The sequence below is a fragment of the Eschscholzia californica genome, unplaced genomic scaffold (assembly GCF_041429995.1).
Source record: "Eschscholzia californica isolate CP2 unplaced genomic scaffold, dmEscCali1.0.p SCAF_3, whole genome shotgun sequence".
NCBI classification, from domain to species: Eukaryota; Viridiplantae; Streptophyta; class Magnoliopsida; order Ranunculales; family Papaveraceae; genus Eschscholzia; species Eschscholzia californica.
In genome coordinates this window covers 44,275,565-44,301,665 of record NW_028238420.1, presented here as the reverse complement: position 1 = coordinate 44,301,665, position 26,101 = coordinate 44,275,565, and the positions used below count along the sequence as shown (strand labels likewise).

At 37.2% G+C, this 26,101-nt stretch overlaps 2 protein-coding genes across 6 annotated transcripts; both read left to right on the top strand.

The window, feature by feature from the left end:
* The first annotated feature begins 1,973 nt into the window (after positions 1 to 1,973).
* Positions 1,974 to 15,283, top strand: LOC147550696 (katanin p80 WD40 repeat-containing subunit B1 homolog KTN80.3-like). Of its 4 annotated transcripts, none has more exons than XM_086667856.1 (19): positions 1,974 to 2,245; positions 2,362 to 2,493; positions 2,687 to 2,817; positions 4,829 to 4,946; positions 5,405 to 5,631; positions 5,748 to 5,850; positions 6,625 to 6,704; positions 7,903 to 7,977; positions 8,064 to 8,207; positions 8,428 to 8,518; positions 9,491 to 10,225; positions 10,373 to 10,429; positions 10,588 to 10,727; positions 11,638 to 12,393; positions 12,847 to 12,921; positions 13,047 to 13,159; positions 13,938 to 14,054; positions 14,137 to 14,205; positions 14,831 to 15,283. In XM_086667856.1, exons 2-19 carry the CDS (start codon positions 2,469 to 2,471, stop codon positions 14,889 to 14,891), a joined length of 3,117 nt encoding a protein of 1,038 aa, XP_086523982.1. In that variant the 5' UTR covers positions 1,974 to 2,245; positions 2,362 to 2,468; the 3' UTR covers positions 14,892 to 15,283. The 4 variants fall into 4 exon arrangements, with proteins under 4 accessions (XP_086523982.1, XP_086523983.1, XP_086523984.1 ...); XM_086667857.1 differs by having other exon boundaries at positions 1,994 to 2,245; positions 9,521 to 10,225; XM_086667858.1 differs by having other exon boundaries at positions 2,110 to 2,245; positions 5,400 to 5,631.
* Positions 15,284 to 18,664: 3,381 nt separating this feature from the next.
* LOC147550695 (putative F-box protein At3g47150) lies at positions 18,665 to 22,219 on the top strand. 2 transcript variants are annotated; one of them, XM_086667855.1, is made up of 3 exons: positions 18,665 to 19,024; positions 19,163 to 20,519; positions 21,768 to 22,219. In XM_086667855.1, exons 1-2 carry the CDS (start codon positions 18,971 to 18,973, stop codon positions 20,468 to 20,470), a joined length of 1,362 nt encoding a protein of 453 aa, XP_086523981.1. In that variant the 5' UTR covers positions 18,665 to 18,970; the 3' UTR covers positions 20,471 to 20,519; positions 21,768 to 22,219. The 2 variants fall into 2 exon arrangements, with proteins under 2 accessions (XP_086523981.1, XP_086523980.1); XM_086667854.1 differs by having other exon boundaries at positions 18,744 to 19,024; positions 19,163 to 20,344.
* Positions 22,220 to 26,101: the final 3,882 nt, after the last annotated feature.

Genomic DNA, 26,101 nt, shown 5'->3' with positions numbered 1-26,101 from the left:
TCAGTCAAATTTGACCGTCAATCATTTCTTTCCTTCTTGGCTCTTGACTTTAAAGTAACTGATCTCTCTATTTTTTTTCTCCTTGAAACTAGTTGTGTCGCTGAAAAATGGTATCACAAAAAAATTAATTTTCTTTCTTCCTCTTCCACAACTATCAACTTCTAGCTCTCGACTAAAACACTATGGTTTCAAGGCGTTTTAATCGATTGAAATGCTAGGGTTTCAATTGATTGAGAAAGAGGGAGAAGTATAGAAGAGAATTTGATGGTTGTGGTGGTCGGGTTCTGAGAGGTGGTGGCCGGGTCGCTGATGGTTTCAGAATAAAATAAAGAGATTAATTACTTTTAAATGAAAGGCGAAAAAAAGAAATTATTGACGGTTTAATTTGACTAATGAAATCACAATGTTTGGTGCCTAATTAGAATGTTGGACAAAAATGTTTGGTGCCTAATTAGAATGCTGGACAAATATGTAGGTCAAAATTTCCCATTTGTTTCAAGTTGAAACCAACCCAAATTCAAAACCAAATTGAAATTAACCCAAACTTATAATTTGAGCCGGGAATTTAGCTAAAACTCCACATAAAATTTTTGTTCTGGTGAAAAAGGATCATCTGATTCTTTTTAGTTTTGAACTTCTTAGGTATTTTCGTAATTTACACTTCTTGCAAAATATTTGTAACAAATTTGCAAGAGTTTGCACTAGCTTCGTAACAACTTTACAATAGTTTGCAACAACTAGTGAAAAAGTCGCACAAGATATTGGGGTTTTAATTAAACAAAATACGAGTTTTAGATTTTTAACCAAACAAAATTTAACTTGACTCTATAATTTAAAAATTTAAAAATTGAAATTTTTGTTCAATTTCATGTTTGAGTTGTGTATCAGAAAAATTTACCATTACGGTAAGAAAAGTGTTCTCCAAAGAGTTAAGACGGAGGATGTTACCAAAACGGGAGAATATGTTCTCATAACTTAATTTTGTATTGGTAACCTAGTTTATATAGTAGGAAACTCAGTAATTCGAATTTGAAAAATATACTAAATCGGTGACACCTCCTGCCAGGGCAGACATTTTGGCTTAAAAAATGACTAGTAGTTAGCAACCAGTCCTTTTCGTTTTAAATTTCCATTATTTCCAAATTTAATCCTACTTCTTTTACCTATTATTTATGTTTATCATTGTTTATTATAATAACTCTTTCATTTTTAATTCTACTCAAATCTTTTGGGGAAGTAAAAAAAATTTCGGGGCAGAAAGTTTTGGGAGGAATTTTTCTTGTTTGTTTCCTCCAAACACTATCACCTTTAAAGTTGTTTATTTTCTTCTTCCTCTATCTTCCCCTCCCACCACCACAATTTCTGGCGAGCCTAAACCCCGACGACACCACCAAAGTTAACTCCGACGACCATTAACTCTTCTCCTTTGTCTTTCCTTTCTTATCCTCTCTCTCTTTCTACTCTTCTATGGTTCCGGCGAAGGGGGAAATCCCCCTCGTCTGGAAAATCAGACGAGACTGGCCTGGTTCTACTAGACGAAACGTCGAGCTTCGCAAATCTGAATTGTAAATCCAGGCAAAACTCGTCTGGATTTTAGAACGAAAGGTTCCGGCAAAGGAACAATTCCCTTCGCCGGAACTTAGAGAGAAGGAGAGGATATGACGAGAGAGAAGAGAGAAAAGGAGCGAGAGAGGAAAAAGAGAGAGGAAAGAGAGAAGATGATGAAGTCGCCGGCCGTCGCCACCAACATCTGCCCCGCCCTTGTAAGGTGCTTTTGGTTTGAATTTTTTTAGTTTTCCATGATCACCCGGAAACTTTTCTGCTTTCCCCAAAACATTGGCCTTCGAAATACATTACGAATACAATAAAATATTTATCTTATATCGGTAAACCCGTTACAAAAGCATCTTAACGTTCACGAAACGTTATTTTCTCGTTCAATGAATAACGTTTTTTTTAATTATTTTATTGTCGTCTCTGGAGTCTGGAGTGAGAGTTTGGTCGGTGAAGTGTCGTAAAGTGTCAGCTTTTGTTTTTGTATTGATGGGCATTTTCGTCCAAATAAAATTTACCAGCAATAGAGAAGAAGCCCTCTCTCTCTCTCTGTCTATTGTCGATTTCCAGTGAACCTCTCTCACTCTTTGCGTCCTTTTACTTTACCTATCCTAAAAGTAAAGGTTAAAACTTCTCTCTCTCTCTCTCTAAAAAAAACTATTTTCTCTCTCTAAAAGCCGCGAATCTCTCTGTAAGTTCTTACCAGTTTCTTCACACTTAATCAGATTCTTCTTTTCGGCTGAAGAAAAACTCTTCATTAATTATACTCATTCTTCACTCTTTAACACGTAATTGTGTTTGTTTCAGGTAATCGGACCTCTATACTCCGGCTTACTATCAATTTTACCTCCGATCTTGTTTTGCTTCCAACATTTGATGAACAGCTGTTGAAGCATTTCGCAATTCACTCTAAAATGGAAAATCAAGCATATAAATTGCGTATCCTTTTGTTTTAATTTAATTGATTTTGGTTTTGAACTTTTAATAAGCTTCAAATTTTGTAAAAGTTTTATCTAGGGTTTTCTTTAATTTTTAAAATTTTTGTTTTTTAGAATTTTTAGCTGTAAGTTTGTTTAGTGAGCTAGTTTTGATTTATTTGAACGAATTGAGTTTGCTTAATATATTTTAATAGAGGAATTTGTAGCTCATTCATCGGATGTTAACTGTTTAAGCATTGGGAAGAAAACTGGTAGTCTTTTTATAACTGGTGGAGAAGATCACAAGGTTAATCTATGGACAATTGGAAAATCAAGTTCCTTGCTGGTTAGTTTGAAATTTGAACCTAAACCTTTGTTTCTATACTGATGATTTCTTTTGTTATATTAGACTTGTCTGTTTGAATTTTGTCCATTATTGAGGTAAACCATATTTTCTCAATCATTCTTTTGTTCTAAATGCTGACCCTTCGAAACTCATAATCGATAATACTGTCTGAACATAGAAGTTTAATGTGTTTTAACTTTTAAGAATGATGTAGTACTGTATCCGTGAGAGAAAGAATGATTTTCAGCACTTAGAGCTTCTCCACTGCAACTCTTCTCAGGCTATGTGTACTAAGTCACATAGGAAGGGTGCATATCAAAACCAAAATAACGATCTCCAATCCAAATGTCTTCGCCAACTGATATGATATAGAAAAGGGTAGACACCCACTTTGTGGATCCTCTAGAACTCATAACTTACGGAGAAGACGTGGTGTCCTCCTATCTAGTAAATACTATGTATAAGTTTTTAAGTAATAAATCTAATTTCCATGATTTCAGGCTGGATAACGTATTAGAATCCTTTCAGTAAATGGTTTTGTGTCACGTGGCAAAAATATTTGATTACGTTTGCATTGGAGATGCCTATTTTGCTCCTCTAGAGGAAGCTGACCACTTTCGTGTTATACATGCTCTCATTTGCCCATAGTTGCATTACTAGTTTATTTAAAGAGCTTCCATTGTAGCGTTCACCGTCCAGTATAATTTGATTTCCTTCTTTATAGCTCGATTAAGCTAATAACATGGATCTTTGAGTAATTATTACGATCTTTTTTTGGAACGGCGAATGAATTTATTAAAAGAAAGCTATAACACAAGAGAGAGAGAGAGAGATTGGACCACAATCAAAGCCACCTAACCAAAAAAAGATTACGAGGAAAGAAGAGTGCCGCCATGGAAATAAACTGATCTCCAAGCCAACACCCTCATAACATGTGATTTGTGAGATGACAGGCAGTTAATCTACAGTGATTCCAGGAACTCTATTCCATTTCACCTAGTGTTAGGATTTCACGTCATGTCTTTTGGTTACTTCAGTCACCAATACTCTAAGTTCGACTTATTGAATTCTTTAGCCTCAATCTACCCAAGCTAATATTCTTTCTTTTGTTTGAAAAGATCTAAAAGGTTATAATTATATGAGTAAAGAGTTTATAGTAAACTGGTTTAAATGTTAAATATTTTAATTTTTTACGGGAATTGAATTATTTCGGTGTACATGATAGATAATATAGTAGTTGTCTTAGAAAAGATTCATATCTGGCTTATATATGAAATATTCCACTATCTTCAGTAGAAGTCATCTTATATCAATGGGAAGCATTGAAGTAATTAGATTACGGAATTCCAGAAAGCCTTTATAGAAAAGGCCCACATGCTATCATATGGACTATGGAGCCTGAGGAAAAAAAGCAACAATTGCGAAGAGTGGGAGAAAACGCAGCGATCACCATGGTTCAAGGGTACTCTTTCATTGGAGTAGAAGAGATGAGATAGTGATGTGAACGCGTACATGCAAACTTATACGGAGTTCCTTACGTAATAACACCTTCCATTTTCAACCTAGAATAGAATCAATCATTCACTAAAACTGCTTTAGTAATAATTCAAGTTTTCCATAAAAAACTCACCTTGAACTCTCTTCAATATCTTATATTCTAAAATTCTGAGACTCTAATCTCTACCGAGAGAATAGATTAATAAGTCTCTTCATAGATGGTGGGGTCTTTCCCGTTTTGCAATCTTTTTCTAAGACCCAATGTGGGAAATTCTAAAAATTAAACTTATCTAGAGTAACAAATAAACAGTCTTTCTTGGGTTTTACTGTAGTCTAAGAGGCAATTTTAGCAATCTTTTTTTGTGAAGCCAAAACATTGTGGCCATTTCTTTCGGGCTATTTATATTTTTCCAATTTTTCTGTCTTGGCATCACTACCTGCGGTTATATATCATTTTTCTAAATATATTCATTCAAATTTTGAAAATCCACTAACCTTTCTCCTGAATATGCAGAGCCTGTGTGGTCATACAAGTTCCGTTGAATCCATAGCTTTTGATTCAACAGAGGTTTTAGTTGTTTCTGGAGCTTCTGCTGGTACAATCAAGCTTTGGGACTTGGAAGAGGGAAAGAGTGAGTGAGATATATTAATAAATAACATATGTCTGCTCCTTTCCAAAAATTAATTATAGTAAACCTATACATAGCTTTTAATCAGTATTGGTTATGATAGTTACACCCGTTTCTATCTCTGTCCGGATATATGAAGGCCATGCTTAAACAGTCAATGACCTTAGTCGGGTGAGTTATCACTTAGACTTGAAATCCAGAACTAGTGATATATATGCAGTGAAGGATTTTCTTAATTAATTTTTAACTAGGAATTTTTAAAATAAAAATCTTGAACTATCAAGCAACAAATTAGGTCTACCTGACTCGATTCAGCCACCTAGCAGCCCGGGACGTTCTTAGTTCTTTTCTGATCGTATAACTCTACTGCATGTGACATGTCATCTGGACTTCAGCTATGAGAGGAGTTTTTGTTAACAAATTCTGATTAAATTATCCTTCTTCTTGTGGTTTAAGTGTAGTTGTTCGCAGTGTAACCGGACATAGATTGAATTGCACAGCTGTTGAATTCCATCCTTTCGGGGAGTTTTTTGCATCTGGCTCATCTGATGCTAATCTTAAGTTATGGGATATCAGAAAAAAAGGATGTCTTCATACGTACAAAGGCCATACTCAAGGAGTTAGTACTATTAAATTCACTCCGGATGGTCGTTGGATTGTTTCTGGTGGAGCGGATAACGTCGTTAAGGTATAGTTGAGATCGGCTCCACCAGTATCAATTGGATAGCATGTTTATAATATTTATATTTATGTAATTTTCACTGAGATCAATGCGACACCCGCGATGTGTTTTTATCTTTGCAGATATGGGATCTAACGGCTGGAAAGCTTTTGCACGAGTTTAAGTTCCATGTGGGGAAAATTAGTTGCATAGATTTTCACCCGATGGAGTTCCTTCTAGCTACAGGTTTATTTCTTTTCCTTTTGTGTGAAAATCATGTAATACTTGTTTACATCTATCTCTGTGCTTCAAAAATCTGGTCTTATACCCTTGCACAACCTATCTATTTCTATTTGACATACTTCGTACCGTTTCTAATTTTCCTCATTGTCATCAAACTGTATGAAAACTTAAATTGCCGAGTGGACCCAAATTTTGTACGAGGGGCATGTACTCATGTACTTCAACCAAGTACGACAAAAATAAGACTTTTCATTTTCTACATAACAGAAGGGATCTTGTACAACAATTTGGCAACTTATTTCTTATTGGTAACACTCTAAAGTACAAGTCTTATGATTAGAAACTGCCTCTTAGATGTGCTATAAGTTTGTATGTATGTCACTTATATGTCATCAATTTTGTGAGTACATGGGCCAAGTTACTCTCATGTATGTATAGGTATTTTCCTTCACAGTTCAGTTTTAATAATCAATATGTAGCTGGCAGCACATGATGTTGGACCAAAAAGGGTGTGTGTCGTTGCAGACTTGCAGTCATTGTGAACCACAGATATTCATAACTCTTTCTACTGAATTCATGTCAATTACTACCAAGTGGTTCATGTTGTATCACTTAAATAGACACCATAAAAGCATAACTTAAGCAGATTTGACATTGGACTGTGAATAATCTAAAAGTTTCATGGCAATAGGCATACCAAACTCAGTTTTGATGCCTATTTTGTAACATTTCGTTCGTTTAATCATTGGAAATTGTAACCCCTGAACTGGTTTGCAGGGTCTGCTGGGTCTGCTGACAAAACTGTAAAATTTTGGGATCTAGAAACCTTTGAGCTGATTGGATCTACTGGACCCGAGGTATGTGAGTTGTTTATGAGTTTCTTCTCTGAAATGTATTGATTTTTTTACTTTGCTTGATTAATCGCGTATGCTTTTTCTATGATGAAGTCTTATTGCCTGTTTTGAAACATTAATGAGAATGAACAAATGCGTTACATGAGCTAACTTTTCACGAGCTAAGTGTTGACTACTTGGCTAGTAGCCTAGTACTCACCACTTAAGTTCAAATAGTTTCAAAAAAAAAAATAGTAACTTTTATCAGAATGGGACCCAGCCAAGTACTAATGATTTACAATAGCAGATGACTCAATGCTAATTGAATTACACAAGTACTAAATATCTATAACCACTACTGCTAATTTGAACTTAAAAAGTACACGGAGGTCAACACAGTCAAGAATTAGTTTGTGGCCATTTTTGCAAAGAAACCAAAATGTGATCTATTGCTGGTGCATTACGCTATATACTCCTGATCTTTTCCATTGATAGGTCAAAATGAGATAGAATAGATACATTTTAAGTAGAATTGGTCCATTTGGATATGACATACGGGTGCCAGCTCGCGTGAACCCTTGCGTGTCTGAACATCAAAAGAGATGATGAATACATATGTTTCCCAAGCAAATCTTATAATATTAAATATACCTATGGGTAAAGACCTCAAAAGAAAAGAGCAAATCAACGTAGATGAGGCTTAGTACCACCTCAAAGTTTCCAGCTAATACAACTGTTCCGGAGTCCTAGACATTCTGAAGCTTAGTCTTTTTAGTTACTCATCATACAAATAGCTTAATACATGTGATGGATGACGAAAAGCTCCCACTTAGGGCTTTTGGTATTACAAAAATTGCTCCTACGGTTTTCTCGTCAATCAACTAAGAGTCATCTTTCGGGCTGATTTCACTGCTGAAGGTTCACCAAGGGGTGGGCAAAACACTTGTAGAATGTGTAGGCCCACGAAGTAGGAACATGCTTTTCTGCCCTTCTGTTCAGACTCAAACGAAGTAACATATTTCGTTAAAAATATACCTAGGCATCTGCTTAAACTCCTAAATATAAGCAGCCTTTTATACTAGGCCAGTAGCGTGCTGCCATACTGTGTGTGCTAACTGCTAAGGCTGCTAATTTGACGAGGTGGCTGCATGATTTAATGAAATTAAACACGCTTAAAATTTCATTTGTACTATCTTAACAGGTTTGTTTGTTTCTTTTGCAGGCAACTGGGATACGCTCAATGACCTTCCACCCCGATGGGCGAACCCTGTTTTGTGGACTTGATGATTGCCTTAAGGTATGGATGTCTATCGTCATGTATTACTGCGATATTATTGCTATGAAGAAAATAAACAAATATTGTATGTCTTCGTTACACCCTAGATTTTCTCATGGGAGCCCGTAAAGTGCCATGATGCTGTTGATATGGGGTGGTCTACATTGGGCGACCTCAGTATTCGGGATGAAAAGCTTCTTGCGTGCTCTTATTATCGGAACTCTGTCGAAGTGTGGGTTTCAGATATATCGGTAACTCAGCTTTCCCTTTATATGCCACAATCTTTTATTGCCTTTCTTATCTTCTGGAAGGGAAGCTGATGAGGATTACAACCTGTAATTTCCTGCATCTAAGTTTTCTATAACTTCAGTTCATATTTCCACTTTACTAGTTATTGAGCTTCACAGAACTGGCTCCAGTCCAATGGCACCGTAAAAAAGAATCTAATATTCAGAAAATTATTCTCTGCAGAAACTTGGGAGCAACGTAAAGCCTAGTACAGAGTCGCTAAACAATCCCTGTGGATATGAAACTACAGAGATTAGAAACATATATGTGGATAGTAAGTCGTCTCTTCTTTTGATGAACAACTCTTACAATATGATTTATTTTTGTATTTTGTAATAAAAAATTGTTTATGGCAACAGTAAATAAAACGAAAAGAAAAGGTTCTTATAAGTCAGGTTATGTGAGAACTAGTGTTGGGGTTACTTTGACTTGCTGATATACATGAGATTAAAGCTCTACTTCATTTACTCTCTTGGGACCCAAACAAACCAGAATAGGGAATGGGGTGCTGCGGTTTTTAATCTTTATTAGGAGAACATCTTCCAGATGGGTAAACCGACTTCAAAATCGAAAATGCTAATAACAGAATATTTTCTAACAGAAATCATAAGTATTCGTATTGTTAAATCCATGAGTAATCTTATTTGATTGGTAGAATGTTTTTATACTATCTGTTGTTGAAGTGCTCGTCATGTGGACCCTCTAGCATGATTTGTCTGACATCATCCAGTTACTGAGATCACCCAAAAAGATAGAGTGTGTCAACATACGGACTATTTTCCAAAAGCTCTCTGTTCTATTCATACTTTGGGCGTTTGCTCACTAAATTAGCGCATTTTTTATTGACCGCAACAACCTGTATATGTAAACATAGTGAGCTTCCGACTTGTCTCGCATCGGCCCGCCTGAGTGCCTGACTAACTTTAGACTCCTGCATTTCTTTTCCTCTTTTGGCATTGACAACCTTGCAGAAGAAACAAAGTGTCGACATGTTTGATTCTTGTGGGTCAATAAACGTCATCCTCCATATCAGGATGGGTTACACGTGTCTTCTATATGGCATTAAGCATTGCTGTCTAGCTCAAGTGGAGAGAATAAGTCTTTTTTTTTTTTTAATTTCTAAAAATCAAATGATTGAATCACCTAGGTGGATCCATTTTATGTGTCTATGTTAAGTTGTTTACTGATATCCAACCTTGTACATATGTAACTTTTTCCCTCTTATTATTTGTTGCTCTATTTGAAGCGTCTGACAGCAAAAAGTTTTCCGCTGAAGGAGTTGGCTCAATTAATGCCCCGAAGGCAGTTCATAGGTCGGATTCTTTTGAATCTTGTAATCGATCAACTCCAAAGACGGTTTCTGAATCAGAACCACACGAGAAGAGTAGTAAGAATGCAACAACTAGACCTTTTACCCAGCCTGCCGTTGCTTCAAGAAGCAAAGCTGAAAATGCAGTCAATTCTAGAGAATCTGCCAATACCACAAGAATCAGACCTGGCATGCGAAATGATCCAACTTATTTGCAGAGGTCATCAAGTTTTGGGGCTTCCAATCCAGCAACCCCAAGGAATCTTCCTGAATCAAAGTTGCATGAAAAAGCTAATTTCCGTGAAACAAGTAGACCTTTTACTCCACCCGGCTTTGTACCCAGAAGCAAAACTTGCAGTACAGTCAGTTCTAGAAGAGAATCTATGAGCACTGAAAGAACCAGTTATGGGATGATACAGGAGCAAAGTCAACCGAGTAAGCTATCAAATAGAAAATCTGGGACAAAGTTGTCGTTGGCAGCTGAATCTGAAGCTATTAGCATCAAGGCAAGTGATTCAGATTGCCCAGAGGAACCAAAATTCCATTTTAGGTTTCTGACCATAAACGAACCTACGAAAATCAGTGAAGAGAACAGTGACATCAGGAAAGAGGCAGAACATTTTGCAAAAGTTCCATCACCGGATCTTCCTTTGAGCTCTAGCCATGAGAACAGTTAAGTTCGTCTTCATTTTCGTCATATACTCATATTATTGGTAGTTATGTGTTGCTCCCATCACTTTTTTCCTGGTAGTCTTACATATTCTTATCGAGTTAGGGAACTTCAATATTTATTTCTTTCCTTTTACTTTCTTTTTGCAGGTGTGGAGGAGAAAAACTGCATCCAGGTGACTACATCCACGAAACTTGTTAATGGAGGTCTGTACACTCTTATAAGTTATAACACATTAGCTGGACAGAACTTTTTATTTAGTATTTATTTATTTATCCTTTCAAGGGTAGGAAAAACATTATTAGATGGACGGAAAGGTGAAAAACTACACATATACTAAAGTTAGAAGCTCTTGCCTTTTCAGTTTTGAAGGTTGAACCAGGAAGAACACGGTCTCTTGTTCAAAGATGGGAGAGAAGAGAAATATGTCCTAGTAGTGAAGCTCTGTCAGCCAATGCAGTACCTGATAGGATACCTGCGACTAATACACTATCTCCTACATTGGTATGCTAAGTTATTGCTAGTTTCTCTTTATTAACTCAAGATGAGCTTAAGAAGATCTATTTCTGATATTATTGACTCAGAATTTTCTAGTTGTCCGACTGCTTTGTTTTTCTAAAGGCCAATAGAAGTAATCTTTCTAACAAATACTTCTACTGAATTTATCTACTAGAAATGGTTGTAAAATTACTATTTTAGAGGCTATCTTTATGGTCTTATTTCTAATAACCATTCCAAAATTTGCTTTATTTCAATTCTTAACTAACCAACCATAATCTAACTGAAATCTCATAAAGCCAATCTACTAAATTTGTAGTTAAGGAATATAAGGGTAGCTCGGTATATCTGTAAATTGCGCTGGACCCTAAACTCTTATCTATCTTCCCAGGGTGTATGGTAGATACATGTTTCAGTTTATTGTAAGGGTTGTCTTCGGTATATATTTTGACCAAAAATGGTGATTTTTTTAGGCTCACATCTGTTTCATGGAGTTTCTTTCTATGAAGCATGTTTTCTATCTGTATTAGCCTTCTTTGAGAGCAATCAGAACATCTGAGGAGAGATTGAGAACATATAGTCGCGGAGTAAAGAGTACAACACTTAAGAACTTATTACAACCTTTTCGTTGTATGCTCTCTCCATCGCTCTCTTACAACACTAAACCGAAAACTGCCACTCGGAATTAACTGTCTCAATAGATTTTTACATGACAATCCAAAACTTTCTTAAAGTTTTCTGTCTCACCTTTTTCAGATAGCCACCTTCCAGTTTCTATATAACTTACTTTGTTCAAACTTATTTAGTTGTCAGGACTTGCATCTCCTTTGCAAACAGATACGAAATTAGTTCGCTACCAAATCTCCTTGCATAATTGCATTAAACTGATTCATAAATCTTTTATGATGTTCGTTAGGAGCACGAAGACCAACTCCCATTGTCTGAAAACATGGAATCAGGTCATATCACAAGAGAAAGAGAAGCATCAGGTCATATCAGAAGAGATAGGGAAGTATCAGGTCATATGGGAAGAGAAAGGGAGGTGTTAGGATGTATCGGGAAAGAAAGCGAAACATCTGTATCCATCGAAAAAGAGAGGGTTATACCAGAACACATTGTAAAAGAAAGGGAAGCATCTCCTCTTATCAGAAAAGATAGGGAAGTATCAGTTCATATGGGAAGAGAAAGGGAGGCGTTAGGATGTATCGGAAAAGAAAGCGAAACATCCATCGAAAAAGAGAGGGTTATACCAGAGCACATTGTAAAAGAAAGGGAAGCATCTCGTCATATAAAAAAAGGAAGAGAATCAACAAGACGCATCGAAAAAGAAAGGGAGACGTTAAAACTTGTCGAGAAAGAAAGAGAGATGTCAAAACTTGTCGAGAAAGATTTGGAGGCATCAAGACTAATTAGAAAAGAAAGGGAGGCAGCAAGACTCATTAAGAAGGAAAGGGAGGCATCAGAACTAATTGAGAGAGAAAGGGAGGCGTCACGGCTCATCAAAAAGGAAAAGGAGGCAGCGGAACTTATTTGCAAAGAAAGAGAGGCATCAGATCTTATTGATAAGGATACGGAGGCTCCCAGTACAAGTGATGAGGATGTAATTGAAGTTCTAATGCAAAATCATGATGTATTCTTAAGTGATCTCAGGTCCCGTCTTACAAAATTGCAGGTAACCTCAACCATTTATTTATATACGATATACTGATCTTTTTTTAGTATATGTAATATTATTTATGTTTCTTGGTTTCTCCTGTTAATAGCAACATTTTGTTAGCCATGCCCTTTGCTTTACCAAATCGTACACAAAATTTACATGCACGGTGAGATATAGGTGTCACCTAGTCACCCTCTTTTCCCTTGTACAGTTTTTTTCCTTTTAATATGTTCATTCATTGAACTTCATTCAAAGTGACAAAGTTCCAAAAAGGAAAAAAGGAAAAAAGGTATTGATGTGGCAAGCTCTTTAACTTGCTCATCAAGCTTAAAGATGAGCACACAAATACACCCATAATGTGGCTTACATGATGATGAGACTTGACTAAATTATATTAGTTAATTTCGTGTGTGATAGTATCTTTTTCTTAATTTAGAAAAGACCACTAGTTCTGACCAACTTCTGCAGGTTGTTCGGCACTTCTGGCTACGTAATGACATCAAAGGTGGCATTAATGCTGTTGGGAAATTGCCTGATCATTGTGTACGTGTTCTTCTCAGCAATTGATTATCTTGTTATTTCTTTCATCGTTCTAACAGTTTCTTGTCGAACAATTACTTTATTTTGCATATTTTTCCGTCCGATATTTAATTATTTGCTGATAACAGGTGCAAGTTGATGTTGCTGATGTTCTTCTTGAAAAGACGGAAATTGTCACCCTGGATCTGTTCACTTGCTTGCTTCCCTTGTTTACGGGATTACTTAATAGTGATATAGACAGGTACGCTCCAGTTTGTTCTTAAGGTTAAGTTGGTTATAAAGCTTATACCGTGATATACAAGGTGCCGAACTGACATTTGTCATCACTTCTGGGGTTTTAGCGATTAACTATTAGTCAAGTGAACATATTTTGTAAAAACCACCTCAATGTGAACTGTTGGGAAAGATCACCTGTTATCCTTAGAGTAACTTTTATCCGTTGAGCAACTGCCTTCCACGCATCACTGTTGGATCACTAAGGCCGACTTTTGTCCCTGCCCAACGGGTGGGTCTTGCTGTCAAGCTGCTCCCTTCTGTCTTTGACCATATTTTGGTATAATTGCTATGTTTAGTGTATGACTCGTGGGTTTTTGTTTAGGTAAAGATTTAAAAAGACAGTGGACCGCCCTATGAACTAATAACCATCTCATTGTTTTTTGTTATTTGGATCCAAGAAAGCAGTCACTATATGATGTCTTGATCATATCGTTGGAACAACTGAAATTTGTACCAAAAAGAAAAACCTATATGGTTATGGGTTCTGAAGTAAAAATAAAGAAAATAAAAGGATATAGATAAATGGACGAGAGAAAGAAAGGAGAATATCAATGTTATAGTCTTGGAATTGGGACCGGAAAGCGTAGGTTGAAATTCGAGTCGAGGTGTCATGGGAAAATGTGGCCTTGAGCAAATTAAGTAGATAATAGAAGTTTGAGTAGAGGGTTCCTACCACGCCAGAAGAAGCAAGTACAGTATATAACTAGTTTATTTGACTTGGCATCTAAATTTTACATATACAGGCACACAAATGTTTCACTGGAAATGTTACTGAAGTTTGTAGCAATATTCGGACCAGTAATTAGGTCAACCATATCAGCTTCTCCATCTGTACGTGTAGATCTTCAAGCAGATCGGAGGTATATTGTCTGAGTTCCTTTTATGTTTGGTTGCTTCAGATTTATATACATGGATTTCTCACTCTTACCTACACAACTACAGGCGTGAAATTTGCAATCAATGCTTTGTGCAGTTGCAGAAAATCAAGCAACTTCTTCCTTCAGTTATAAGGTAAGCACGATTTTCTTACGTTATACCGTTTAAATTATAATTCTCGAATAAGATAATTCCATCTATTCTTCAACTGTTGACTACTTGACTTGCTTATTAGTTCTAAGCTATGCAGTCACAATTGGAAAGAATCAACAGATTTGATGTTTTTAGCTTGCAAAATGCATTGTTTATGCATATAAAGTATTAGTTAATAGTCAATATGATCAAGCTTCAACAATAATGATAAATATATATGATCTGATGAAATGCAGATTATTCCATGGATATTCTGTCTGCTTAGTCCTTGGAATCCGGTTGACTGACTAGACTCTGAATCCAGACTTGGTGTCATAGATTCAGTGAGCGTGTATCTTACTATAAAATCTCAGTCTCTGACGTATAATTCTAGTCTTCGTATATGACAATAGTATCTTATATGACATTTTTAAATCGAAGTGATAGGACAAAAACATCTAATGGATAGCGTCGTTGATTTACTCGTGTATCGACGATAATGTTCCAAAATCTTTTAAGAGTCTGACCAACTTCTTCTACGTGTGAAGCTTATCCGGAAATATTAAATCGGAACTATTTTATGATATCGGTTACCTTATCAGCTACATTCTCAATGGTTCTGGTGCAGGAGAGGTGGTTCACTAGCGAAAGGTGCCCGGGAATTGAATCTAGTTCTTCAAGAATTATAATGTACAATTTTCAAGAAAAAGGGGTTGCGAATCTGGATTGGATAGTAGATCCTTGTATTACTTCCTATCAGGACACCAAGAATGCAGTGCTTCACCAACGGTATATATCCTTCAAGTCATATACTATATTTCTGTGCTTGCAATTTGAAACTTATTGTTTTTCGGCAAAACTCAACAAATTGGCAGGTGATGTTGAATAAGTAGTAGCTTTGGTTACTGTTGTTGCTGTTTCATAGAGTCATATTATAGATTATAGGGGTTGAGGCCTCTATTTGAGTTGAATTCCTATCTTTTTTTTTTTCTTTGCTAATTTATTTTTATTGTCATATTCTTTTGGTTTAGAACCTTGTACACAACATGTAAATTATATTGTTAGTGGGTTATTTCTCAAATGGGCTCCAACTTTATGACTAGCATCCTGCCTAGCCCCTTACTTTATAAAAATAATACTTGGATGCCCACCTTTTTCAGTTATCATTATATGTTCGTTATGAAGGATATATTCCTTCGGTCTGAAGGAGATGTCCTTCCAAAGGAGTGTCCTTCGACCAAGGTGGCAATGCGTACAATTTGCTAGTTAGGATAACGATGACTTTATCTGAAAGATCATCTAGTCCGGTCCAATTAGGGATCGTAATGCTTAGCTAGAAGTCGCTTACGATCGTCGGGTTATTTCGGTAATTCACGGCTAACAAAGACTGGATCTTACAAAGGGTTACACCAAAGATAGGGGTGGGAAAAAGATCCGGAAGACCGCTATTCGACCCGTTCGACCGAGATAAAAAGTGTCCATGGACACCCGATGGTCATAACGGTCAGTGTCCGACCGGCCCGAAAGAATTGGCGGACGGTCACGGTCAAAATTCTATGTCGAAGGACCGACCGCTGACCGACCGGTACGAGTGACCGAATAGGTTGACCGACTAAACTGTCCTCATTTTTAGAAGTTGACCGTTGAATTTTATAGACATATGAATATATGATGATCGTTGGCTATAGTCATATAGTCCTCTGGAAGACCAAACATTAGTGCATGGCTTAATTATATCTTGTCAAATGATGATCAACTGTGTTTTTTCTTTTTTATATTTACTTTTGATTTCTTGGGCTAAACATCTTCATTTGTAAGTAATTTTGTTTATGGTAATAAAAATAAAGTTCTGAATTAAGTAAATTTGTTGGAAAGTCCGGACCGAGACCGTCCGGTGTCCGACTGGACCGGTAAAATAAACGGTCTTGGACGGTCAATGGACAAAGAATTCTTGAGAGTGACCGCCCGAGTAAATAGGTGGTCGCCAACAGTTTATGTCCGAGTCGACCGGTTCGATGAAGTTAGAGTCCGATACCGACCGGTCCGGACCGATTCCCACCCCTAACCAAAGAGTGGTAGCTTGATCGGAGAGAGTTGACTCGTGGGAGCTTGCCTATAGATGGATATGATCCAGTCTGATAGTGCTCAAAAGATAGAAAAGAATCGAGCTTGAAAGGGAAGTTCGAAAGGGCAAAAAGCAAACTTTTGGGCCGGGAAGGGTATCCCTTAAAGGGATTTCCTTGGCCGGCCATATAAGAAGTGGGCCGGCCAAAACAAGCTCACAAGGGGCTGTTATGGTCGGCGACACTAAGGGGGAACCCTAATTAGTGTTTTTCCCTAATTAGGGAATCCCAGATAAATAAAGCTCTTTTGTGCTTATCTTTTCCGAGGGACTTTTTAGGATTCCTTATTTGAGTGGGACTATACTAAGGTAATGCCTATATATATAAGGATCAGTTATGAGTTCAAAAAAGGGTTGAATTTTTCTCAGGAGAAAACTTTATCTCTCTCACAATATACAGCTAAGTGGAAGAGAGGATTTTAGAGAAAAAACTCTCAATCTATCTATGGAGTCAAAGAAGAATGATTCTTCTTCTCAACCTTTAATGGAGTTCTAGCAGACAACAAAGAAGGGAGATCAAGTTTTTTACTCTCAAGTAAAGGAGCGACAATTGGAGCTCTCATCTTCTTCGGGATAAAGTGAATGGAATCTAGTTCGTGCGAAAGCGAATCCAGGTATTCTTCTTTCAGTTTCTAGTTCATTATTAGTTTATGCATATGATCCTGGTTAATTAGTGTTTGATGTTTGAGATTCCTCTTACAACTCTAGTTAGATGGTTAGTATGTATTAGATACGTACAAAATCCTACACGTTAACTAGTCATCACCTCCCTCTCCTCTATCTCATCGCCTCTCTGTGCCACCTCATCGTCTTCACCGTCGAAGGGCCCCCCATGGAGTGGGTGAAACAAACCCCCTTTAAAGGTGTATTTCACACACGTTAGCAATTTAGTTAAAATGACCACAAATCTTCCCAAAACCCAAATTTCTGGACATTCTTTTTCTTCCACTCTTCTTCTACCGGAATTGTCATCCATCACCGGCGACCATTAATAGCGGGGCAAGTTCACCGAAATTGTGCAGCATCTCACATTGTTGTCGCACTCATCTCTGAAGCTACGAAGTATCTTCATCGTTGCAAACAACCATGGATGAAGCAACTTTCAAAAATTGTGCAGCATTAATAGCATCACCGACGACCATTAATAGCGGGGCAAGTTCACCGAAATTGTGCAGCATCTCACATTGTTGTTGCACTCATCTCTGAAGCTACGAAGTATCTTCATCGTTGCAAACAACCATGGATGAAGCAACTTCCAAAATTTTTGGAGAAATAGCAAAAGATCAAAAAACATAAATTTATGAACAAGATTCAGTCTCCCAAGAGGTATATACACGTTTTCTAACACTTTTTTAGGTGTTTTATGATCTATTTGTTGGCTGTATTAATTTTTTTTTTGTTCAACACGTAGCTCAAATAGGGTTGGTTCCACCGAATAGTGTGAATATGATACGGTGAGACCAGACCGAATATGATTTCTCTTAGTAAAAAAATATAACCGATGTGGATTTATTAGTAGCACTAGACCAATTTTCGGTGGGATTAGGCCGAATTATGCAACATTTTTCGATAGACTCGGGTCGAATTATGCAACATTTTTCGGTGGGGTCAGGCCGAATTATGCAACATTTTCGGTAGGCTCGGACCGAATTATGCAACATTTTCGACCTGAGCCCACCGAAAATGCCACCAGTAGCTTTTCGGTCTCGTGCGACGGAAAAAGTCACTTGGGGGTTTTCTTCCTCTCTTGATTTTCATCCACTTCCAGACGAAATAAGGTCTGCAGATCTTCTTTCTAGTGTTGGTAACCAGTAGATTTAAGTATTCAAACAATGTTGTTTGAAGAAAACAAAAAAAAAACAAAACCTATGGTGTTAGGTTTTCACCAATAGAAAGACAGAGAGAAACCGAGATATAGTCTGAGATAGAGCGAGAGAGATGAAGAAAGAACTAGAGAGAGATAAAGATAATAAGAAGAAAATTGCTTGACTTGGTGGCGATAGATTTTAGAGAGAGGGGGTTGGGGGAGAGAAGATGAAGGCAACTCGAGGTTGAGTTATGAGAAAGATGGGAGAGGAGTGGTCTGTGTTGATTGACCAAATAGTTGGGTCGAATAACTTTGACTTAACGGTGTTAACTTTGCCGCCGTTAGGTCAAATTAAGGAAGGCGAATGTTTCTTTGGAGCCCTTCTAAAAAAAACGATTGAGTTGGGGAGTATTTTTAAAGGAGAGGGCCTTTTAACAATAATGGAGGGGCCTATAAAAATATCCATAGAGGTTGTGTATTTGGGTTTCATGTACTGTATTTGTCTTAATTCTCTATTAAGGTAAAAAAAAATAGAACCAAAAAAAAAGAAAAGGGTACATAAAGGCCATTTTTTTTTTTTGTTAAGAGTACGTAAAGGCCATTTGAAACCCTGAAAGAGAGAAATGCCCAAAATCTTTGTTCCTCTTTCGCTCAAAAAAATACCCATGTTTCCTACCTCGCTCAATATATAAACCCATCTTTCCTCTCTCTCTTTTTAAAATTAGATCTTTCTTCTCCATCAAATCCATCTGCGGGTAAAAGTAATAAATCTATCGATCTTTTTTTTATCAAGTAGAGGTTTTTTGAGCAACCAAAGAAGAAGAAGGATCGAAGATCCAATGACGATTACAACTACAACTATTTCCAGATTGATAACCTACGTGAAGGAACAGGTAACTAAATTTGATTTCTTCCTTTTCCCCACTTTATTTGTTACAAATTTCCCTCTCTCTCTCTCTCTCTACTAATAATAAGTAAGTTGCTAATTATTTGTTTGTTTAATTTGGTGTTTGATACTCAATAATTAATAGGACTACGATGACGACGATGGGAATCATATAGTAGCTTTTTTTGGTATAGTCACCGACGATGATGATGATGATGATTACAATACTACTACTAGGCCTAGGGGGGTTAATATTGATGATGATGAGGTAATTCCATTTCCACCACCATTGAATGTCATTGCTTTGAATTTCACTAACTCCGCAAGAGCAAGGATCGAAAACGCAGGTGGAAAATGCCTAAGTTTTCATCAGCTTCCTTTCACCTTCAAGAAAAAGTTCTTATTTACCTTCCCCAAACACCATGGTACGATCCTCATCTTCAAACCCAACGATATTAGGAGTAGCAGTAGTAACCAACCAAACATGAGGAATGTGAAAAGGAGAATTCAAGGAGCATTCATGGACAACCTAAACGACGATCTCCTCTGTGAGATCCTCATTAGACTACCTGCAAAAACATTAGCTGGTTTAAAAGTTATCAACAAAAGATGGTACTCCTTTATCTCTGATCCTTCCTTTGTCTCCAAACACACTACTAGTCTTCTTCAAACAGCAGCTCGAGGAGGTCATTCTACTTTTATTTCGCAAACATATGAACGTCTTACCACTGTGTTATCTCTTAATTGCCCTGCACCCAATCTCTTTACTGAAACTACCTTTACTCTAGGCTTACCACCACCTGCTAACTACAATACACCAACCATTCTTGCTCAACTAAAAATTTTTGCTACTGCCCGCGGCCTTCTTATTGTTATGTTTGAAGACACCACTTACATCTGCAACCCATTAACCAAGAAAAAAAAAATTATTCCATCTCCCTACGAAACGTTACATTCTAATTATGGGATAATCTTTGGCGGGTTAACTAAAGAGGGATATATTATTGCATTCAATTTGGATAAAGAAGAGAGTAGGATGATTGAAATTCCAAAGAGCGTTTTGGCGGTTGAAGTGAACACAAATTGGTGGGATTGTACGTGGCTTGGAGTTTTAGAAGATGAAGTTATTCTTGTCGTGGCTACCTCTAAACATGAAATAGTAACTTGGGTACTCCATGACTATGAAAACAACAAGTGGAAAATTAAGAGAAAAGATGTGATACAGCTTGAGAGGATTCCCGTAGTTTATATTAGACCATTGTTCTTTGATGGTCAGAGATTTTTGTTAACCATCTCAACCAACATCTACAACAAGTTTCGGTGCAAGGTACACTTACGGATGGAACATGATGTCTCAACTGGTATTTCGAAACCTTTACGTTCCGAAGGTCATTCATCTTTTGCAGGTTCTTTACTGTGTGTTCCTATTACAAGCACTCTCACTGAGGTTTAACTTTAGAGGGCCAACCGAAATTTGGTTAGAAACTTATCATGAAACTTAGGTATATACTTTTGGTAAAAAATCAATTTTATTTCATATTGTACTGGTGTACTCTGTATTCATTATGAATTGCACAATACTCAACACCGGAGACTCATTGATGACTATAGGGAAACAATACCCAAGTGTCGATACTCTGAGATTGTGCGATGTATACGAGATTTGGATTAACAATAAAAACTCATTCCTCAGTCATCAATCCCAAATGTAGACATTTTTTTGTCTGTCATTGAAATTATAGATACAAATACAAGTAAATGTTCCTCAATTAACAAATCAAAAACTTAAACCATTTTATTTTTATCTACATTTCTTTTGTTTCTTTTTATTTATTTTTCCCTCATTGCTCTACATTTTCCATCAGCATGATAAGTACAGTTGAAAGAAAAATAAATGCATGTTCTCTTTTTAATTTTAATTCGTATTAGACTCGATGGACGGCAATCGTCTTACCGACGAAAATTCAAGGGATACATATTACGCCCGATTTTTTATCATCCAAATATCAACTTCCTACATCTTTCTGGTTAAGTTCAAACCACAACAATAATCCTCTTACCCACAGATAGACTTTTGACCAAAATTTACGCATACAAAAAGTGATTGTATGAAGGTAAAAGTTGATTCGCGGTCTGGGTGGGGATTGTTGGGTTATGACCTCTTCTACTAGTGTTGTATGCGGATAAGTTGACATCTAATGTCAAACACTAGTATCGCAGGATCTCATGCATAAGTAATAATAATGAACCAAGTAAAACTAACACATAAATACTTTTATCGCTAGTTTTTCTTCGAACCTTTCCAATCGCTATTGAAAAGACCAAGAGCTTCAATTGTAGCTTCTCTACTTGGGGCACCGAGCAATCACCTTGACTTTCCACCTTGTTTGTTAGCTAGAATAACGATGGTGGTTAGATGAAGAACTCCTTTGACTAGATAGATAGTTATGGGAATTAACTCGCTTTCTCTTCTCTACTTGATGTGGTAGAGCAAAAAATCTTTATGAGAAATTCCACACTAGTATACGACAATAGTATCTTATATGACATTCTTAAATCGAAGTGATAGGACAAAAACATCTAATGGATAGCGTCGTTGATTTACTCGTGTATCGACGATAATGTTCCAAAATCTTCTATGAGTCTGACCAACTTCTTCTACGTGTGAAGCTTATCCGGAAATATTAAATCGGAACTATTTTATGATATCGGTTATCTTATCAGCTACATTCTCAATGGTTCTGGTGCAGGAGAGGTGGTTCACTAGCGAAAGGTGCCCGGGAATTGAATCTAGTTCTTCAAGAATTATAATGTACAATTTTCAAGAAAAAAGGGTTGCGAATCTGGATTGGATAGTAGATCCTTGTATTACTTCCTATCAGGACACCAAGAATGCAGTGCTTCACCAACGGTATATATCCTTCAAGTCGTATACTATATTTCTGTGCTTGCAATTTGAAACTTATTGTTTTTCGGCAAAACTCAACAAATTGGCAGGTGATGTTGAATAAGTAGTAGCTTTCGTTACTGTTGTTGCTGTTTCATAGAGTCATATTATAGATTATAGGGCTTGAGGCCTCTATTTCAGTTGAATTCCTATCTTTTTTTTTTCTTGGCTAATTTATTTTTATTGTCATATTCTTTTGTTTTAGAACCTTGTACACAACATGTAAGTTATATTCTTAGTTGGTTATTTCTCAAATGGGCTCCAACTTTATGACTAGCATTTTGCCTAGGCTTCTACTTTATAAAAAATACTTGGATGACCACCTTTTTCAGTTACCGTTATATGTTCGTTATGAAGGATATAGTCCTTCGGTCTGAAGGAGATGTCCTTCCAAAGGAGTGTCCTTCGATCAAGGTGGCAGTGCGTACAATCTGCTAGTTAGGATAACGATGACTTTATCCGGAAGATCATCTAGTCCGGTCCAATTAGGGATCGTAATGCTTAGCTAGAAGTCGCTTACGATTGTCGGGTTATTTCGGTAATCCGCAGCTAGGGGTGGGAATCGGGCCGGGCTCGGGCACCCGTGGGCACTTCTAGTCCGGGCTCGGGCGTTTCGGGTGCCATATATCAATGCCCAAATGACTTATCGGGCGGGCTCGGGCCGGGCAAAACCAAAACTTTGTTGCACAAAGCCCGCCATGGGTACTAGCCCATGACGGGCATAACGGGCTTCGGGCTGGCCGGGTATCGGGTAAATCACCTTCAAATATTATTTTTCTGTAAAAAACAGAAATCACCAACCCTAACTCTGAAAAAATTGATAACTTCATCTCATGAATGACATGGAAGATCAAACTTTACATACATTAACATCAAAATAAAAGAGAAAGATACAGATCTACACAAATTAAAAAACAGAAATCACTCCCTAACCCTAAAAAGATTGTTAACTTCATCTCATGGAAGATCTCAAGCTTTACATACATTATTAACATCAACATAAAAAGAAAAAGATACAGATCTACAAAAATGAAAAAAACAGAAATCACTAACCATAACACTAAAATTGTTAACTTCATCTCAAGGAAGATTTCAAGCTTTACATACATTAACATCAAAATAAAAGAAAAAGATACAGATCTACACAAATTAAAAAACATAACTCCCTAACCCTAAAAAGATTATTAACTTCATCTCAAGGAAGAGTTCAAGCTTTAGGTTCATTAACATCAACATAAAAAGAAAAGAATATACATGAAAAGAAAATTACAGATTTGGATTCTTCTTGAGTTGTCTTCTACATTATTTTATTACTATTTCTTGTAGATCTTCAATTAATGTTGCTAATCTTCATGAGATCTCTGTTTTGGTCTCTCTCTCTCTAACCTCTTGGACGGCTGTAGTAAAAATTAGGCTAAAATAGTTGTGACCATTATATAGGGAACCCTAAAACTAACCCCTCAGATCTAACGGCTGGTCCCTCATATTATGATCTGACGTTCCAAATTAACCGGGTTATATGAGCGGGCTTTATACTCGGGCTTTATGCTCGGGTAGAGCTTTTCTAAGGGGAGCCCAAGCCCGCCCACCAAAATCAAACAGGCTGGGCGGGTAGTGCCCGTCTCGGGCTTCGGGCCGTTCGTTTCTTTTTCGGACTCGGGCGTTCCGGATCGGGTTTCGGGCTCTCGGGCTAAATTCCCACCCTTATCCGCAGCTAACATAGACCGGATCTTACAATGGGTTACACCAAAGAGTGGTAGCTTGATCGGAGAGAGTTGAATCATGGGAGCTTGCCTATAGATGGATATGATCCAGTCTGATAGTGCTCAAAAGATAGAAAAGAATAGGGCTTGAAAGGGAAGTTTGAAAAGGCAAAAAGCACACTTTTGGGCCGGGAAGGGTATCCCTTAAAGGGATTCCCTTGGCCGGTCATATAAGAAGTGGGCCAGCCAAAACTATCCCATAAGGGGCTGTTATGGCCGGCCACACTAAGGTTGGAACCCTAATTAGTGTTTTTCCCTAATTAGGGAATCCCAGATAAATAAAACTCTTTTGTGCTTATCTTTTGTGAGGGACCTTTTAGGATTCCTTATTTGAGTGAGACTCTACTAAGGTAATGCCTATATATATAAGGACCAGTTATGAGTTCAGAAAAGGGTTGGATTTAAGTATTCAAACAATGTTGTTTGAACAAAACAAAAAAAAACTAAACCTATGGTGTTAGGTTTTCACCAACAGAAAGACAGAGAGAAACCGAGATATAGACCAAGATAGAGTGGGGGAGACGAAGAAAGAACTAGAGAGAGATAAAGATAATAAGAAGAAAATTGCTTGACTTGGTGGCGATAGATTTTAGAGAGAGAGCGGGGGGAGAAGATGAAGGCAAATAGAGGTTGAGTTATGAGAAAGATGGAAGAGGAGTGGTCTGTGTTGATCGACCAAATAGTTGGGTTGAGTAACTTTGACTTAACGGTGTTAACTTTGCCGCCGTTAGGTCAAATTAAGGAAGGGAATGTTTTTTTTGGAAGGGGCCTTTTAACAAAAACCATTGATTTGGGGAGTCCTTTTAAAGGAGAGAGCCTTTTAACAATAATGAAGGGGCCTATAAAAATATCCATAGAGGTTGTGTATTTGGGTTTGATTTCATGTACTGTATTTGTTTTAATTCTCTATTAAGGTAAAAAAATAAAACCAAAAAGAAAAGGGTACATTTCTCTCGTAAAAAAAGAAAGAAAAAAAAAACGAAAAGAAAAGGGTACATGAAGGACATTTAAAGGCCGCGGTTTTGGGGAATAAAGAAAATTCTCCGGGAAATAAAGACTTTTCTTAAAACTAGTCAAATAAAATTGACTTTTTATGTTTCTTTTTATTGCTAAGGGGCTTCTAATTTTAGAAGATGATATAAAAAAGGCTCCTCCATCTCATCACCTCTCTCTGCCACTTCATCTTTTCGACACCTCATCATCTTCTCCGGCGAAAGTCGCCGGCCAACCAATTTTCCGGCCGGCGACCTTCAAACATAATTTTTTTTTTAATTTTATCTCTCCTCTCTCTCTCTCTCTCTAAATTTTTTTTCTTACCTCTCTCCCTAAAACAGATCTAAAGAGAAAGAGGTATGTTCGTGTTCCATCACGAACAGATCTGTTCGAAGGTGCTTCGGCTACATCCATCTTATTATGTCCTTCATCACTAGTTTCCTTAACCTTCTTCACCTCCACATTTCCAGTACTATTTTTGTGCCTCTCTTTATCCAATGCTTTCCTTTTCTTTCTCCTTTCCATGGGTTTAACAGAAATAGGATTCGTCGTCGAAGTGGGTTCACTTTCTTCATCCTCCTCCTTTTTACCTTTCTTAGACATCTTTGAAGGATTCAATTCAAGTTCTTCATCTGATGTTTGAATTTCATCCTCTACTTCTTCAATTGATTCTGAACCTCTCATTTTACCACCCATTTAAGCTTTAGATTCAAGGTCTTCTATTAATCTATCAAATCTAACAAAAAAAACTTTAACAAGTAAAATGATGAAAGTAAGAACTGTGTTGTTTTCAAATAGTGAATCCTAATGTTTGTAAGAATCACAGAGTAACTCAATCAAAATAGTAAAATATTGAACCTTTACTGCTTCATATGTTTAAAATAGTGAACCCAAAACGAATGCCCTAACGATGGAGAGATATTGGAATCGAGAGAAAATTTGGATAAAACTCCCACTCGAATGATGGCCCCTTTTCGTGGTCCGAAAAGCCTTGAAAAAACTTGGGACAAGTCCTAGACAAGTCCCGGCCCAAGCCCAAAAAGGGCTCGGACAAGGTCTAGACATGGCACAGCCCATAGGGCCGGCATGTCCGGGCCGAGGCCTTTAGGCCTGATGATGTGGCGTTAAAATGCCACATTTGGATCACTTAACTTCGATGAGTTAGTTCGTTTCGGGTTTTATTTCTAACTATTTATGTGTTTTTCTTGGTAGGTACCTTATTTGGAGTTTGACGCTTCATTCGGAATAAAACAGAACATTTATCGCATTATCATCTCATGTGGAAGAGATCGGAAGGAAAGAGCATCAGGGGTATTTTTGTCATTTTGAGAAAATCAGAGGTTAGGTGGAAAGTGAAGTCAATGGTGAGTCCGATGGCGAA